A 14,978-nucleotide genomic window follows, 5' to 3' on the forward strand; every position below is an offset into this window, starting at 1 on the left:
CCCCACCGGGGCTGCGAGCTCAGCTCTGCAAGCAGCCCCTTGCTGGGCTCAGCCAGGCACAGCCAGGAGAGCTCTGCCTCGGCCTGCTGGCTGGTTCCACCAGCCTTTTGGGACCCCTCCCGCTGGGCTCAGCCAGGCACAGGCAGGAGCCCCCAGCCAGGAGAGCTCTGCCTCGGCCTGCTGGCTGGTTCCACCAGCCTTTTGGGACCCCTCCCCACCCTCCCAGGGCTCCAGGACTTCTGGGAATGTCTGCAGAGCCACCAGCGGTGAGCCTGCAGCCACAGGGTGGACTGTATTTGTGAATCTGCTTGAGACCAGCCAGTACTCACCTGAGCTGCACCTTTTACATGCTTTAAAGTTGACTGTCCAAGCCACAAGAATGACCCTTACTGACCTTGCACAATATCATGTTTTTTAACCCTTTAGGTACCATAGACTTTGGGTATTTCATTCACTTCATGTACTGTGAGGAGGGGGACAGGAGGGAGAGCGGAGCTACGTGGGGGGAAATCCTTCCTTGGGCAGGAACAGAGGGTGAGAAAGCCCCATTGTTCCTCCACACCTGCACGTGCAGCCTCACAGCACCCACCCTGCCACCCCTGCCTGCTGAGCACGCTTTGCCCTCTGGAATTTCCGAGTGGGAGAGTTGCCAGGGAGCCTGGGAAGGTCATGGCTAACCAGAAAGGGCAAACCAGCTTCTCCCAGCCATGAGAGCCTGTCCGTTTTACAAGCTATGTCTCTGGTACTTGAAGAGTTAAAACCCAGCTACTTCAAGAAGAAAAAGATACTTTACCTTTAGTTTAATGGATTTTACTTGGGTTATGATGCTCAGGAGGAGCCACCCTGGCAGGGAGGTGCAGGGAGGGGCTGCCGCATGCGGGTGGGTGCTGGGAGGGGACAGCAGGAGCAGGGGGGAGCAGGGAGAGGCTTTGTCATTCCAGAGGCAAGATGCCATCGTGGTGTGACATCGCCCAGCAGGGACAGGGACAGCAGGGAGCTGGCTCATCGGGTGCAGGGCATGCAGGCAGGCAAGCAGAGAGCAGAAGAGAGAAGAAAGAAGAGGCATGGAGCAGGCCAAGGAGGAGCTGAACGGAAAAGGAGCTGAGGAGGGAAGACACAAAAGCCTGTCCCGAGCCAGAAGGTCTGTGAGCCGAAGGATGTCACCCGGAGCAGAGAGAATTGACTCGTTCCTCCAACAGCCAGCCAGGAAAAAATGTTTCACCGTGTTACAGGACACTGACAGCTCCCAGCTGATGTTCTTAAGAGCATTTAATTAATGAGACTCTCCCTATGAAGGCTGAGCTACAGAGAGAGAAACCCGTCCGTGTTCTGGGCAGATGCCAAGTTAGAAAAAGCCCCAAAGCCTTCCCTTTGCCCAGATCCCCGTTTCCTCTCCCTTAAGGGACAAATTTTCACTAAGGCCTACTGCCACCAGCTCCCACACCCCTCTTCCAGCTTGTTTTATTGAACCAGAAAGCACAAAGCCCAGACCATCTTTGCCGCCCATCCCCACAGGTCTCAAGGAGAGAAACCCCTTGGAAAACAGAAGCAGAGTGTAAGTTTAACACTTATTTTTCAGGTCCTTTCAGTTCATGTCCCCCACCCCACAGAAATGCTCCCTCTGACAGTACCACACTGGGATCAGAACCAGCAGATGTGCAGCAGAGTCAGGAAAGGATTTTCCTATGAAACGTAGAGAGAGTATGGAGAAAAAGAAAAGAAAGAAAAAAGGGGAAAAACATTTGAAGGAAAGAAAAACCAAAAAATCCTTGAATGGAGTGGAGGCCTGAGAAAGCCCCAGTAAGGAATTCTGTCTATGCAGAAACAGACTCCCCTTTCTTCCCACTCCTCAGGGGACAGAAAGAGAAGGAGACAGGGAAAGGGAGAGACAGCAGGATGTGACAATTAAAAAGCCCAGCCGAGAGCCTGCTGCTCCCCCTTGTTAGGGACTCTGAGGGATGGGAGCAGGGCTCTCCCTCCTCACACTGGTGACCAGAGCCACTTCTGAGTTAGTTCTGCTCCCGGCTACTCCAAACTGCAGCGGAGTGATTTAGTAGAGATGAGAGGAGACAGAAAACACAAAGAACAGCTGCCACAGCCACTCATGCAGTGAAAAAACACCTCATTTAAAAGCAAAGATCTGTGAAAAGCCCAGGTTGAAATATTGCCATCCAGGGTTATTGTCCCCAGGGCAACAGCGAAGGGAGACAATCCATTAAACTAAAACCAGCACGTTTTGAGTTGCATACACTCCATCCTGGTGTCATCAATATCCCCCTGCCAGCCTCCACAGGGCTCCTCTCTCCCGCTCTGCTGGAGCCCAAACGGGACCATTCCCAGAGCTCCAGGCCTTCCTCCCCTTGGCTGTGGAGGTGCTCACGGAAAAGAGCATGGGGACTGCTTCCCCAGAGGCTGGGGAAGGTCGGGCTGGGAGCAATCACCGTCTCCTCTCCCTCCCGCCTCCCCCGGCTCCTGACGGCGGCTGGGCCTGTGTGGGACGGGCCGCGGCTGCCATCCCTGAGCATGCTCAGCACCACGGCCATGGCCACCACGAGCCCTCACTGCTGCCTCCCCGAGGGACGCTGCTGCCCGGCCCCCAGCGCCCCACAGCCCAGCTCTGCTCCTGGCTCACGTCTCAACTGGCTGGGCAGGTGAGGGGAGAGGGGAGCCGGTCCCCAAGGTGTCCCCCCTCCCTGGAGCGACATGCCAGCCCCCAGCTCCGTACCCCTGAGCCCACCATCTCTGGCTCCCTGACCGTGGTCCCCTCAGAGAAGGCTGGGAAAGGAGAGACACCTACTAGACTGCAAGGTGCGCTCTCGGACCTCCGGGGTGAAGGCCCCCAGCCCCAGGGCCGAGCGGGCGGCCAGCCGGAAGACATACTCAGTGTTGGGCTTCAGGCCTTCCACCGTGAACGAGGTCGTGGGCTCGAAGTTCTTCAGCACCTGGGATGGGCGAGGGGGGAAGAGGAAAATAAACCCAAACAACAGGCAGCAGAGGTGAGGCCTGCCCAGAGACACCTGCCCTGCTCCCCTCGCTCCGACGCCGCAGGGAGCGGCGGGGCCGGGGAGCTCCTCAGCCCCAGCCCTGCTGCACCCTGCACTCACCTCCTTGCTGTGGTCTCCTTCCTTGTAGAGGAGCTCGTATTTCACTATGATCTCCTGGCGTGGAGGGCTCCACGACAGCACAATGCTCGTCTCGGTCTTGGCTTCTGCTCGGAAGTTCATCGGCTGCCCGGGAACTGGCACAGAGAGGGAGCCGACGGAGCAGAGGAGGCAAGATGAGAAACAGCAGAAACCACATTAACTTGGCTAATTTGGAGGCTCTTGCCCTGTTTTCTTCAAAGCCTGTGTGGGAAGAGCACGTCAGCAGCAAAATGCCACACTGCAGCGTGGGCAGGCCCTGCTCTAAAGCTGTGGAGTCACATCCCACTGCAGGACTCCAGCGTGTGCAGAGCTGCTGGAGATGGAAGAATCCCAGTGGATCATATGCCTCTTTCTCAGCAGTGCAGAATACATCTTTTCGCATCAATCCCAGTATTACAAGATTCTGGAAGTAGGAAGCCCATGAGCAGCCCATTGAGGACATAGGGTTTCCTCCCATACCCCATGCCAAAAATGTGCTGGGTGACAGTCTGTGATAAAACACCTTGTGTTTGCAGCTTAACACATAAGGCTCATTCCCCACTCATCTCTGACAAAGTAGTTCCTGGGTACTTTAGGGAGAGTTAAAGTGTCACCACTACCTGGGCAGTTTTACATCTCTTAAAGACCTTCAGAATCATGGAATGGTTTGGGTTGGAAGAGACCATAAAGCTCATCCAGTTCCTTGGACAGGGACACCTTCCACTATCCCAGGTTGCTCCAAATCCTGTCCAGCCTAGCCTTGGACACTTCCAGGGATCCAGGTGCAGCCACAGCTTCTCTGGGCACCCTGTGCCAGGGCCTCCCCACCCTCAAGTAAACAATTCCTTCCCAACATCGCATCTAAACCTCCACATCTAACCAGCAGCTCTCCTTCCACAGCCCAGGCCAGCCACACAGGTGCTCACCTCCTTGCTGTGTCTTAACCTGGATGGGGTCGGACAGGGGCCCGTCCCCCACGGAGGTGAAGGCCAGCACTCGCACGGTGTAGGTCTCGTCCTCGAGGAGGCTGCCCACGGTGGTCAGCAGGCTGTCATCCACGTTGTGCTTCTGCCAGTTGCTGACGGGCTGGTCGGGCTCCATGGTGTAATAGACTCGGTAGCCCCGGATCTGCCCGTTGGGCTCCACGGGTTCCTCCCACTGGATGATCATGGTGGTGCTGCTCAGCATCCGGCCCTGCACGTTGCGGGGGGCACTGGCTGGAGCTTGTTCCCCAGTGCGGGTGACCACCGACTCACTGGGAGGGCCCTGCCCGATGCTGTTGACTGCAGAGACCCAGATCTCGTACTCGGAGTTGGGGCTGAGCCCCCCGATGCTGTAGCGCGTGGTGGTGATGTCCTCCTTGATCTGGTATGGCCCATCCTGGCTCTTAGACTTGTACTCAATGACATAGTAGGACACGGGGTCTGGGTTTCCAGAGTCCCAGGTGATGGTGATACTCGTTGCTGTTGTCTCTGTCACCACTGGCGTCCCAGGAGCCTTGGGGAGTGCTGAGAATCAGGAAGAACGGGCATTTAAAAAAAACCACAGATGCTGAAATGGCACCTAACTGGTCTGGGCTGCAGGAGCCGGGGGCACAGCACCAATCCTGGCAGCTCAGGAAAGTGCTGCTGGAATATGAGGAGCCTAGTTATCCACTTTATTGTCCTCCTTAAACTGCTCCATCAAAGGCAAAGTGTCCAGCTAAACATCTGGAATCATTAGCACAAGATTCGGCTGCTGGGGCAGGGAGGGAGAGCAGCTCCTCAGCTCCTTCCCAGCACGTGCTCACATCTCTGTGCTGAGCCTCCCCGGGCAAGGAATGGCACAGGGCAGGCTCTGCTCTCCAGAATGAATCTCCAAAAATGCTGGGAGGGCTTCCCCTCAAACCAGAAACTCACTGCACACTTCAGACCCTTTTCAACCCTCCTTTTCAACTTCTTCTTATCATGGAATCCCAGAATGTTTTGGGTTGAAAGGGCCCTTAAAGCCCGTCCAGTGGAACCCCTGCCATGGGCAGGGACACCTTCCAGGCGGCTCCAAGCCCCGTCCAACGTGGCCTTGAAGCCTAACTTCTCTAGACCTGGTCACAATAAAGTTCAAACTTCTCCTTTCACCTTCTGCCCAGGAGAGCTGCAGGTGCTCACACACAGGAACAGCGCAGGGAACATGAGCCAAACAGAATTGCAAGAGACAGAAGGTACCAGCAGGGTGAGATTCCCCATGTGAGGAGATGGGAGAGTTGGAAGCAGAAGCAATCTGCCTCACACAGCAGCTTTTTAGATTGAGAGGGTAAGACAGGGAATAAGGGAAGGAAGGAAATACTCAGGAAAATAAAGAGGACCTGAGCCCAGCCCCAGGCATCCTTCTGCTGGCACAGAGCCCCACTGCCTGTGCAGAAGCTCAGAACAGGTGTCATGCCAAGATTCTCTAGCCCCTACTCATTTCTCCTGTCAGACCTTCCTCAGACAGATCACTGATGTGACAGGATTGTTTTTCCTTATCCCTCCCTTTCTCCCAAGTGCTTCTCCTCTCCCCCACCCATGGATCTTTTCCCACCCTGCCTCTCCCAGATCCCTCATGGGCAACACCAGTACTTGGAGCAGACACCAGCTCTCACAGAGCTCTACACTCACCCAACCTCAGGGGTTCCTGCTTGGGTTTAATACTCCCCTGCTGAGGACAGAATAGATTGAAGATGGCACCCGTGCTCCTCTTGGGAAGCACTAGCTGGAAGCTGGGCTTATTCCCCATCTTGCTGAGGCAACAACGGCCACTAAGATGCTGGAACTAAGCTCTACTGCAAGGGTGCACATGCCAGAGATCCTCAGGGCCTTGGCTGGATCTCAGGCCTTGGAACAGGATGGCATGCAGGCTCCAAGCCATCCAAGCCATCCAAGGCACTCCTTGCACCGTGCCCAGCCAGCCTCATATGTCAGGACAGACACAGCATGCAGGGATTTGAGCCACAGTTTTCTTCCTAACAAGCAGCTCAGGTGTCCTAAAGCGAGGGAAGGTCTCCAGCCACCAGGTTCCCCTCCACTGTGGGTTTCCCTGAGTGGGGGATCCCCAAGGACATGCACAGATCCCAGCACGGGGCACTCATGGTGCACAGGTCTGTCCTGCTGCTCGTGCTCACAGAGCTCCACGTGCACACACAGGTAAGGACAGGGACTGACATTCCAGGTGCCCACGATACAGCCACGGTGTCCCTGGCCATGCACACACATCCCAGTCATGCAGGAGCACCTGGACATGCAGATCTGTCCCTATCCATGGACATACATTCCACTCGTGCAGGAGGACCAGGACATGCAGAACTGTCCCTGTCCATGCACATACATACCCCATTCATGCAGGAGCACCTGGCCATGCAGGACTGTCCCTATCCATGCACACACATCCCATTTGTGCAGGAGCACCTGGCCATGCAGGACTGTCCCTATCCATGGGCACACATTCCACTCGTGCAGGAGCACCTGGTCATGCAGGACTGTGTCCCTATCCATGGACAGACATACTCCATTCATACAGGACAACTGGACGTGCAGGACTGTCCCTGTCCATGCACACACACCCCCCATTTGTGCAGAACTCCTGGCCATGCAGGACCGTGTCCCCTGTGCAGGCCAGGCAGTCACAGGCTCTCCCCATGCAGACCCACGATGACACAGGCACAAACCATGGGACATTCCCACTCTGCTACACGTGCCACCATGGCTCCCATGCACGAGCAGGGCACGTGCCCAGGCATGCCCTGCACTCATGCTGGGACACTCGGCTCTCAGTGCCCACACGCCTGCCCGGCACGTGCCCACTCCCACACGTGCACTCAGGACCCTGCTCCCCCTCCCTTACATTTCACCGTGATCTGGGCCACGGCTTCTATGACTCCCAGGCTGGACATGGCCACGCAGGTGTAGTTGGCAGAGTCCTTGACGTCCGTGAGCTCCAGCACGTTCCTGCCCACGGGCATGTCATCCTCGGGCGTCAGGTCCTCCGCTCCCTGCATCCACTTCACGTAGGGCATGGGAGACCCCACGGCCACGCAGGTGATGTTGACGTTGCCCCCGGGCATGATTTCATGGCTGACAGGGAGGATGGAGAAGCGAGGGGCCACACGGCGAACTGTGGACGAGACGCACAGAGGTAACAAAAAAACAAAACGGAAAAGCAAACCAAAGAAACAAACAAACAGAAAACAAAGAGAAAAAAAATAGTAAAAAAAAGAAAAAGGAAAGGAAAGGAAAGAAAAGAAAGGAGAAAAAGAAAAAAGAGTAAAAGATAATTTAAATATAGATGGGGTTTGTCACAGTTTATTTTCTTCCTTCATTAAAAACAAAACAAAAAGCCAAAGAAATTAAAAAATCAAAAACCAAAAACCAAAAAAATAAACTCCAAATAAATTCGTACTTCACAAACAATATATAGAATATAGACATAAAAGCGATATTTCATAGCAACAGGGTTCCATTGATCAAGATTAGACCCATCACAGCACAGATAAATACACAAAAATTTATTAGCAATTTCTCATCTTTACTGGCAAGAGCTGGCATGGCGAGAACCCAAACTTCTCCTCCGCGGCCCCAGCTCCCCGCTCCACACCCCGGGAACCTGCTCCTCCCTCTCCCAGTGGGATCTGAGTCCCGGGCCCCTTCTCCTGAGGAACAGCCCGTGCACCACCACCCAGGTGGTCCAGTGCCCCCTCCAGAGAGGGGCCCTCTCCCACCCGGGGCTGCTGCAGACCTGGGGTGGGGGGCCAGGAGAAGGTTGGGATGGAGATGGAAACTTCTCAACGTTTTGCCTTGTTGGACCCAGAGAATTCAACAAAGAGAGAAGTGTCACATCCCCAAATTCCAGACGCTCCACTGGAGAAGTGAAAGGCAAAAGGATAAAGGAGGGAGGAGAGGGAGTCCCCGGAGTGGGACAGAATTTGGTTGGTGTCTGCGTGTGAGAAGCGTCCAGGGGAACACAGCCCCCCTGGAGCGAGACAGAGTGTGGAAAAGATGAGAAACTCTAATGAAATTTTTGTGGTTTTCGGGTATAGAAACCCTAACGAAGCCTCTTTAAGATCTGACACGGTTCCATCGATAGATGCAGCTCTCAGAGTCACAAACATCATGCAAAATAGGTAAAAAAGAGAGAGAGAGAAAGAGAGAAAGAGAGAGGAAAATGCAGAGAAATATAATTTCTGGGCGGTAGCAAATGCCCACATGGATACCGGATAGAAAGTGAGCGACAGAGAAAGGAAGGAAGACCAGGAGAAGGAGAACAAGAGGGGAGGGGAGAAAGAAGAGAGAGAGAGAGGGAGGGGAGGGGGAAACCCACTTTAATGCTGCATACTTTTTCTAGCTGATGTGACTCAATGTGGTGGCTCACATTGTCACATCTCAGCCCTGGCGGAATAATAAATAGAATAGAATTAATAAGAAAAACAAGGTAATGAAACTTTTAACGTTGAGAAAACAGTGACATGTTCTGTGCATCTCCTTAGCAGAGAGGTGGATGCAGCTTCCAGACCTTACACAGGAAGAACATGGACGCAAAGGGGAGGCTGTGGTTTCCTTGGCTCCATTTTCTGAGCTGCCTGGGCTGGCTGGAGGGATGCTGGGTGCCCGTCCTTAGGGGGGGAAAGCAGGGAAATGGACAAAGGAGAACGTGTGTGGATCAGAGAGGGCCTAGGGAGGGGGCTGTGGGCAGGGTCTCCTCCCACAGGAAAGACAAAAGGATACAGGAGCCGGGGAAAATGCAGGAACTGCAGCAGCTGGAGGGGAGCAGGGGTGCAGGATTCCTCCAGCTGCAGGGACAGCCATGCAGGAACTGCCACAGGCAGGGTGGGCGAGGGGCAGGGGGGTCTGGAGTGCTGAGAACTGCCTGTTCCTGCTGCCTGTTCCCAGGTAACCCCTGCACAACCGGTGGCTTTGCCTCATGCCAAAGCAAAGCAAAGGGCAGCAGGGCTGAGCCTGCCATTGTCCCTCCCAGTGTCTTCAGATGTCCCCTGGAACTGTCTTGGGGCTTGCTAGTGATTATCTTCCAGCTTTGTGGATCTTTTCCAAGGGGAAGGGCACTGCCAGGAGAGGGAGAGGCTGTTTGCCATTTAGTGGGGCTTTGGCAAACAAAAGCCAACTGCAGCCCCTGCAAGGTGACAAGGGACACTGTCACAGCAAGGTCTGCTCTCCCCATCGGGCTCTCAGACCCTTTTAGCCAGGAACCAGCACTGGGAGCCAAGGAAGAGAAGACTTCCAGACTGGTGGCATGAGGAGCTCAGAGGGGGCAAAGGGGAATTCCTGCATGCACGGATTTGCAGAGAGAACGGGGGGCACGGCCTCAGCTGGGACAAGGATGGGGATGTGCAGGGAGGGGCTGCAAGCTCACCTGGCCACTGACACTGGAAGATGATTTTCTACCTGCAGAAAGGTGTAGGGGGGTACCACGGTGTTTGCTCCACCTCAGGCACCAGCACTGGCTCAAAGGATGAGGAAACCTGCTCCTTGCTCCCTCCTGCCACTAGGGAGAACACTCAGCCCTAGCCACGAGGGACATCCCTGTTCCCCACTCCATCCTGCTTCCCACTGCTCCCAGAAGTACCACACTTCAGAAAATGGAGCCAGGTGGAAACCACACCTGTCACAGTCTGAGACAAGATGGAGAGAACTCGGAAAGAAACAAGTGGGGTCAACATGCAGACAGATCTGGGGTGGGGATGACTCTTCTGAGGGGGGGCTGGCACGTGACCTTCTGGAGAGGGGAGGCAAGGTGGGAAAGGTGAGGAGGAATGGGGAGACACGTCCGGACAAGATCCGGGCAGCAAACAGCATCAACAGCAACAAACAACGGCAGGTGGGATGCAAACACTGAGTTGTCATGGGAACAGAACAAGACAATTAATCCAAACCGAAGCTAATCGCAAAGAAATGAAACCCAACTGAAAAAGAAAAGGAAAAGAAACCAAAAAACAAACCAAGAAAAGAAAGAACAAACCAGAATTTAATAACTGAAAAGCATCATCTGATGTAGGGCGGAGTGCTGAGAATCGGAGTCTGAAGGGAACCAACTGTTCCTGGCTGTGGTTTTGGGCAGGGAAGGAGAAATCCACTCACAAAACACAAGCTCAGGGGCTGCACAGAGCACGTTCCCAAAAAGCTGCAGAGCAGCCCTGCCCTCCTCCTGACAGCTCCCAGGGTGCAGGTCAGCCCTGGGCTCTCAGGGATCCTGACTCTGGGCTGGTTTAGTGAGCTTGTCACCCTCCTAGGGAAGCACCCAGCACCTCTGGATGCCAGCCCTCAGCACCACCCCTCCCACAAGGAGGGAGAATTTGGATTAGGGCTGATACGAGCCCAAAACAGGCAGCAGCACTTCCTTGGTGCATCCTGGTTTAAAAAAAAACTAGACTCTCCTGTGTGCACAGATATACCAACACCCACACACTGATCTAGGATGGGAGAAGAACTCCAGTTAAATGTTGGGGACCTCAGAGTCCCCTGGATACAGCCCTGTGATGGCTCAGGGCTGTGACAACCACAACAGGCACAGGGTTCATCTCTGGCTACCCAGAGGCATCAGGCTGCTGCTTATTTTAATTGCTGTAACATTTGCATTTGGCTGGAGACAGGGATTTTTGTCAAGCTGAGAATCTCTGGGTCAGCCTTTAGGTCAAGGCCCAGGAGGAGAGCTGTGGTGGAAAGGAAGCTGGAGATGGAATCAAGACCAATTTCAGCTTTGGGTCCAGCTCCACAGCAGCTGAAGGAGGGGAATTTCACAAGAAAAAAAATCAGGTGAAGAGATCCCTTCCATTTTGCTATCCAACACTTTCAAAGGATGGGGAAGAACAGAACTGCCCTCTCTGGAAAGGAAACATTGGGATGGGGCAATCAGGGCTCTGCTTTATAAACACTTGCCTAGTAATACTTTCCCCAGTTTCTGGTGCAAGAAGGCCCTTCCCTGAGTTCCAGGGGTGCTTGGTTTCCAGGACAGCTTTGGCAGACCCCGCATGCGTACACGGATGTGCATGCTCCATGTGCAACAGCTCCCGACAGACACACACAAGCAGGCACACACAAACAGACATTGTCCATGGCCAAAAAACTCTCAGGAGCTTTTTTTCAAACAAGGATACAGCTTGTTATGGACAGAACCAGACTCCAGGACTGGAGCTGGATGTTTGGGATGCAATTAAATTATTTCAATGCAGAGAAGCCATTTCGGAGGCACAGGAAAATTTCTTAAGTGCAGTTAGTTATGAGTCTGTTTAATTGCTGGATAAGCAATTCACACTGCAAATCTGCACCCCAAATCGTGCTCTTCTTTAGAAACAGAACAGATCCATAACTTTTCACACCCTTGGAAAGCCAATTGGTTTTGTTGCTGCTCACGGAGGCAGAGGTTCACCCAGTTTGTGTTCTGTGAGTGGCATTTTTGGCTTTTTTGGTCCCAATCAGCATGGCTCAGGTTCCCCACCACCACTCAGGGTCCACAAGGTGAGAGGTGTTTTTGCAAGATTTACAGACCTGATTGGAAGAGACACTGGGAGGTCCAGGGTTGACTTTTGCAACACCAGAATCCATCCTTAAAATGTGTTCCCATGGTGCTGCTAATGAGAGAAACCTGAGGACCGACCGGTTTGTGCTGAGGAACCCCACCAGCTGCTCTTTTAAAGCCCCTTCCAGATTCCCTCAGAGAGAAAAAATGTTGGAGGAGGAGCGAGGTGGGGAAAGGAGAATGTCCTGGACAAGAACCTGTCACTTCAAACCCCGATTCACATTAAACCAACTCAAAGAGAAATGCATCTTATACCTTAAAGAAGAAATTAATCGAAAAAGGAAACAAAAGAAAGTGAAGTGACTGGTTGAAAGCACCAAACAAAACCAAATGGTATTAAACATTTTGACACTCAGCAAGCTGCTGCTCCAAATGAGGTGAGAAGGCGGACATTATTGGCCATTTTGGGGAGACAGGAGTCATTCCGTCTTGCTCCAAAATGAGGAGGGGTAGGGGAAAGGGTGCCAAAATAATGTGCAGCCTCTACATTATTAGTGAAGCTTAGATTACACCTGTCCTCCCCTCCCAAATGTGGTCTGTCCCTGCCCTGCGTGTCCGTGCAGCCGCCTCTGCCTCTCCCTCTCCCGTTCCAATTCCAGGCTCGTTCCCCTGGCCTGAGACCTTTTGGGGTTTGGATTTCCGACCTCCGCCCCTCCACAGGACGAGCAGCTTCCCTCCTCCTGCCCATCTCCTTCCTCATTTCCTTCACAGTAAAGAAAAGAAATACAAAAATAGGTAGATAAATAAAGAATGAGACCAAGGCTTGGATTTGGTCTGGAGGAAATCCATTACCTTCCCAATAATTGTAACTTTTCACTTAAAAAAACCACATTAGCTGAGCGACAGGCTGGCTGAACATCTCTGGTCTTTTGCAATTCTTTTTTAATTTTTTTTTCTGTTGTTCTTTACAGGATTGAACAGAAAATAATCAGAATCCAATTGTTTTTCACGCAGCTCTGTAATTTTAAACACAGACTTGACTGGTTTAGTTTTTGTTATTTTAATTTGACAAGGTGTAATCTAATTTTTTCCCCTAAAACAAAGAGAACAGCGATGCAAAAGGTGTAAGAGACACAGGCAGGCAGAGATTTCGAGATCAGTACAGCACAGTGTTCCTGCAAAGTGCCCTCTATAGAGAGATAGTCATGTATATACATAGATATATACACAGTTTGGATTTTTTTTTTAATTGGTTTTTTTTTGGGGGGTGGCTTTTTGTATCCATTTCCATTTCCTGATACCCTTGAGAAATCCTTCTGCAGAAACACAGTGAAGTTTTTGTTGGCTTTGTTTGGTTTGGAACTAGAATTTCAGAGCTGAGGACACCCCAAACACGGACAGGGCGCTCCCCCACCCACAGAAATGCTAAAATAACCCTTTAAGATCATCCCAGAACTCTCCATCCCTCGATTTTAGCATCTGGAAACTGGGCACTGCAGAGGCAGCTGTACAACCCAGTGGTGGTTCTGCCTCCCTCCTTCTCCATGAAAGAAGTTATCAATCTAGTCTAAAAAGGTATTAAAATTCCTACAGTTTAAAAGACCAATGACTGTTTTGACCTTGTGGCTATTTGTTAAATCTCTAATGCATGTGGAATTATTTCCTTCAACCTCTAAATGGGACTGAAAGGGAGAAGCTCAGCAATGGTTCCACCTGGAACCAACCAGCAGCTCTGGTCTGATGGTCAAATTACTCATGTGCCAAGCTTAACCCAGGCTACAGGCTAAATTATTGCTTAAATTAGTCACATTTTAATCTATTTTGAAGCTTTATTTCCTGAGGTGCTCAGCACACTATCCCTGCCCTTTCTGTGGGTTTTATTTTAATTGATTTCCACTAGTTCAGCTCTTACATGTTTTGCCCTGGCCTGGGTTCATCTTTGGTCTCTCAATGAGCTGAGGTTTTCCAGAGAGCCTTGGGAGTTGCTGGGAATGTGACAAAGCTCGTGCTGGTGGTGACAAGCAGCAAAGGCACTGGGCTGCTTTAAATGCCTGCTGAGCCATTTACAGCTCCCTGGGCTGGGAAAGAGCAGAGCCACAAGAAGCCGGAGCAGAGAGCAGGAAGGATTATCCCTGCAGCATCCCAACTGCTGCCTTTTGTACCTCCTGACAGGGCCCCACCGTGTGAAAAAGGGGGAAATTCTAAATTCTGCTAAATTCCGCCACGACAACGCGTCCTGCACGGGCAGCAGCAGCTCTGCAGGCTCAGGGGGTCTGAACAAGCCCCCTCAGCTCACCCCTCCTTCCTGTGGGAGCACGGGACACGAGGTCCTCACACACAGGCCTCCATCCCAGCCAGCAGCTGCATTTTGGGATCAAACCAGAGCAATCGAGGTGGCCGCCTGCAGCTTCCCAAATTAAGAGGAGAGCTGCAAAGTGCTCCATTTCGAGGGGGAAAACAGCTCTGGCCACAGGTCTGGCTGAGGGGACACAGCTCCTGGCTGAGGGGACACAGCTCCTGGCTGAGGGGACACAGCTCCTGGCTGAGAGGACACAGCTCCTGGCTGAGGGGACACAGGTCTGTGCTGAGGGCACAGCTCCAGGCTGAGGGGACACAGCTCCTGGCTGAGGGGACACAGCCACAGGCTGAGGGCACAGCTCCAGGCTGAGGGGACACAGCTCCTGGCTGAGGGGACACAGCCACAGGCTGAGGGGACACAGCTCCTGGCTGAGGGGACACAGCTCCTGGCTGAGGGGACACAGCCACAGGCTGAGGGGACAGGTCTGGCTAAGGGGACACAGCTCCTGGCTGAGGGGACACAGCCACAGGCTGAGGGGACACAGCTCCAGGCTGAGGGGACACAGCCACAGGCTGAGGGGACACAGGTCTGGCTGAGGGGACTCAGGTCTGGCTGAGGGGACACAGCTCCAGGCTGAGGGGACACAGCTCCAGGCTGAGGGGACACAGCTCCTGGCTGAGGGGACACAGCTCCAGGCTGAGGGGACACAGCCACAGGCTGAGGGGACAGCTCCTGGCTGAAGGGACACAGGTCTGTCTGAGGGGACAGCTCCTGGCTGAGGGGACATGTGCCCTTGCTGGGTAATGGCTGAGCCCCCCACGTGGCCCCTGATCACAGACAAAAACACCACAGAGTGCTTTGGGCTGAAGGGACCCCAAAGCCCACGCAGTGCCACCCTGCCACGGGCAGGGACACCTGGCACTGCCCCAGGCTGCTCCAGCCCCCCGGGCACGGCCAGGGATCCAGGGCAGCCGCTCAAACAGCCCCGGGCAGACAGCTCTGCAGGATTCTGGATCCATCCCTTCCTGCAATCGCTATGGGCCACAAGTCTGATGGCACTTGTGTCCCTAGGGATACAG

General features: G+C 53.4%; 1 protein-coding gene across 10 annotated transcripts in view; it reads right to left on the bottom strand.

Annotated features, from left to right (window-relative positions):
* Positions 1-14,978, bottom strand: part of PTPRS (protein tyrosine phosphatase receptor type S) — a 126,535-nt gene that overhangs the window by 37,784 nt on the left and 73,773 nt on the right. For all 10 annotated transcript variants that reach the window (XM_041425778.1, XM_041425750.1, XM_041425735.1 and 7 more), the window contains 4 exons: positions 6,978-7,247; positions 4,049-4,630; positions 3,105-3,238; positions 2,798-2,942 (listed from right to left, as the gene is read on the bottom strand). In XM_041425778.1, the coding sequence (XP_041281712.1) occupies positions 2,798-2,942; positions 3,105-3,238; positions 4,049-4,630; positions 6,978-7,247 (1,131 nt within the window). The remainder of the gene's footprint in view (positions 1-2,797; positions 2,943-3,104; positions 3,239-4,048; positions 4,631-6,977; positions 7,248-14,978) is intronic.

The sequence above is a fragment of the Onychostruthus taczanowskii genome, unplaced genomic scaffold (assembly GCF_017590055.1).
Source record: "Onychostruthus taczanowskii isolate IOZ18803 unplaced genomic scaffold, ASM1759005v1 scaffold112, whole genome shotgun sequence".
Classification (NCBI taxonomy): Eukaryota; Metazoa; Chordata; class Aves; order Passeriformes; family Passeridae; genus Onychostruthus; species Onychostruthus taczanowskii.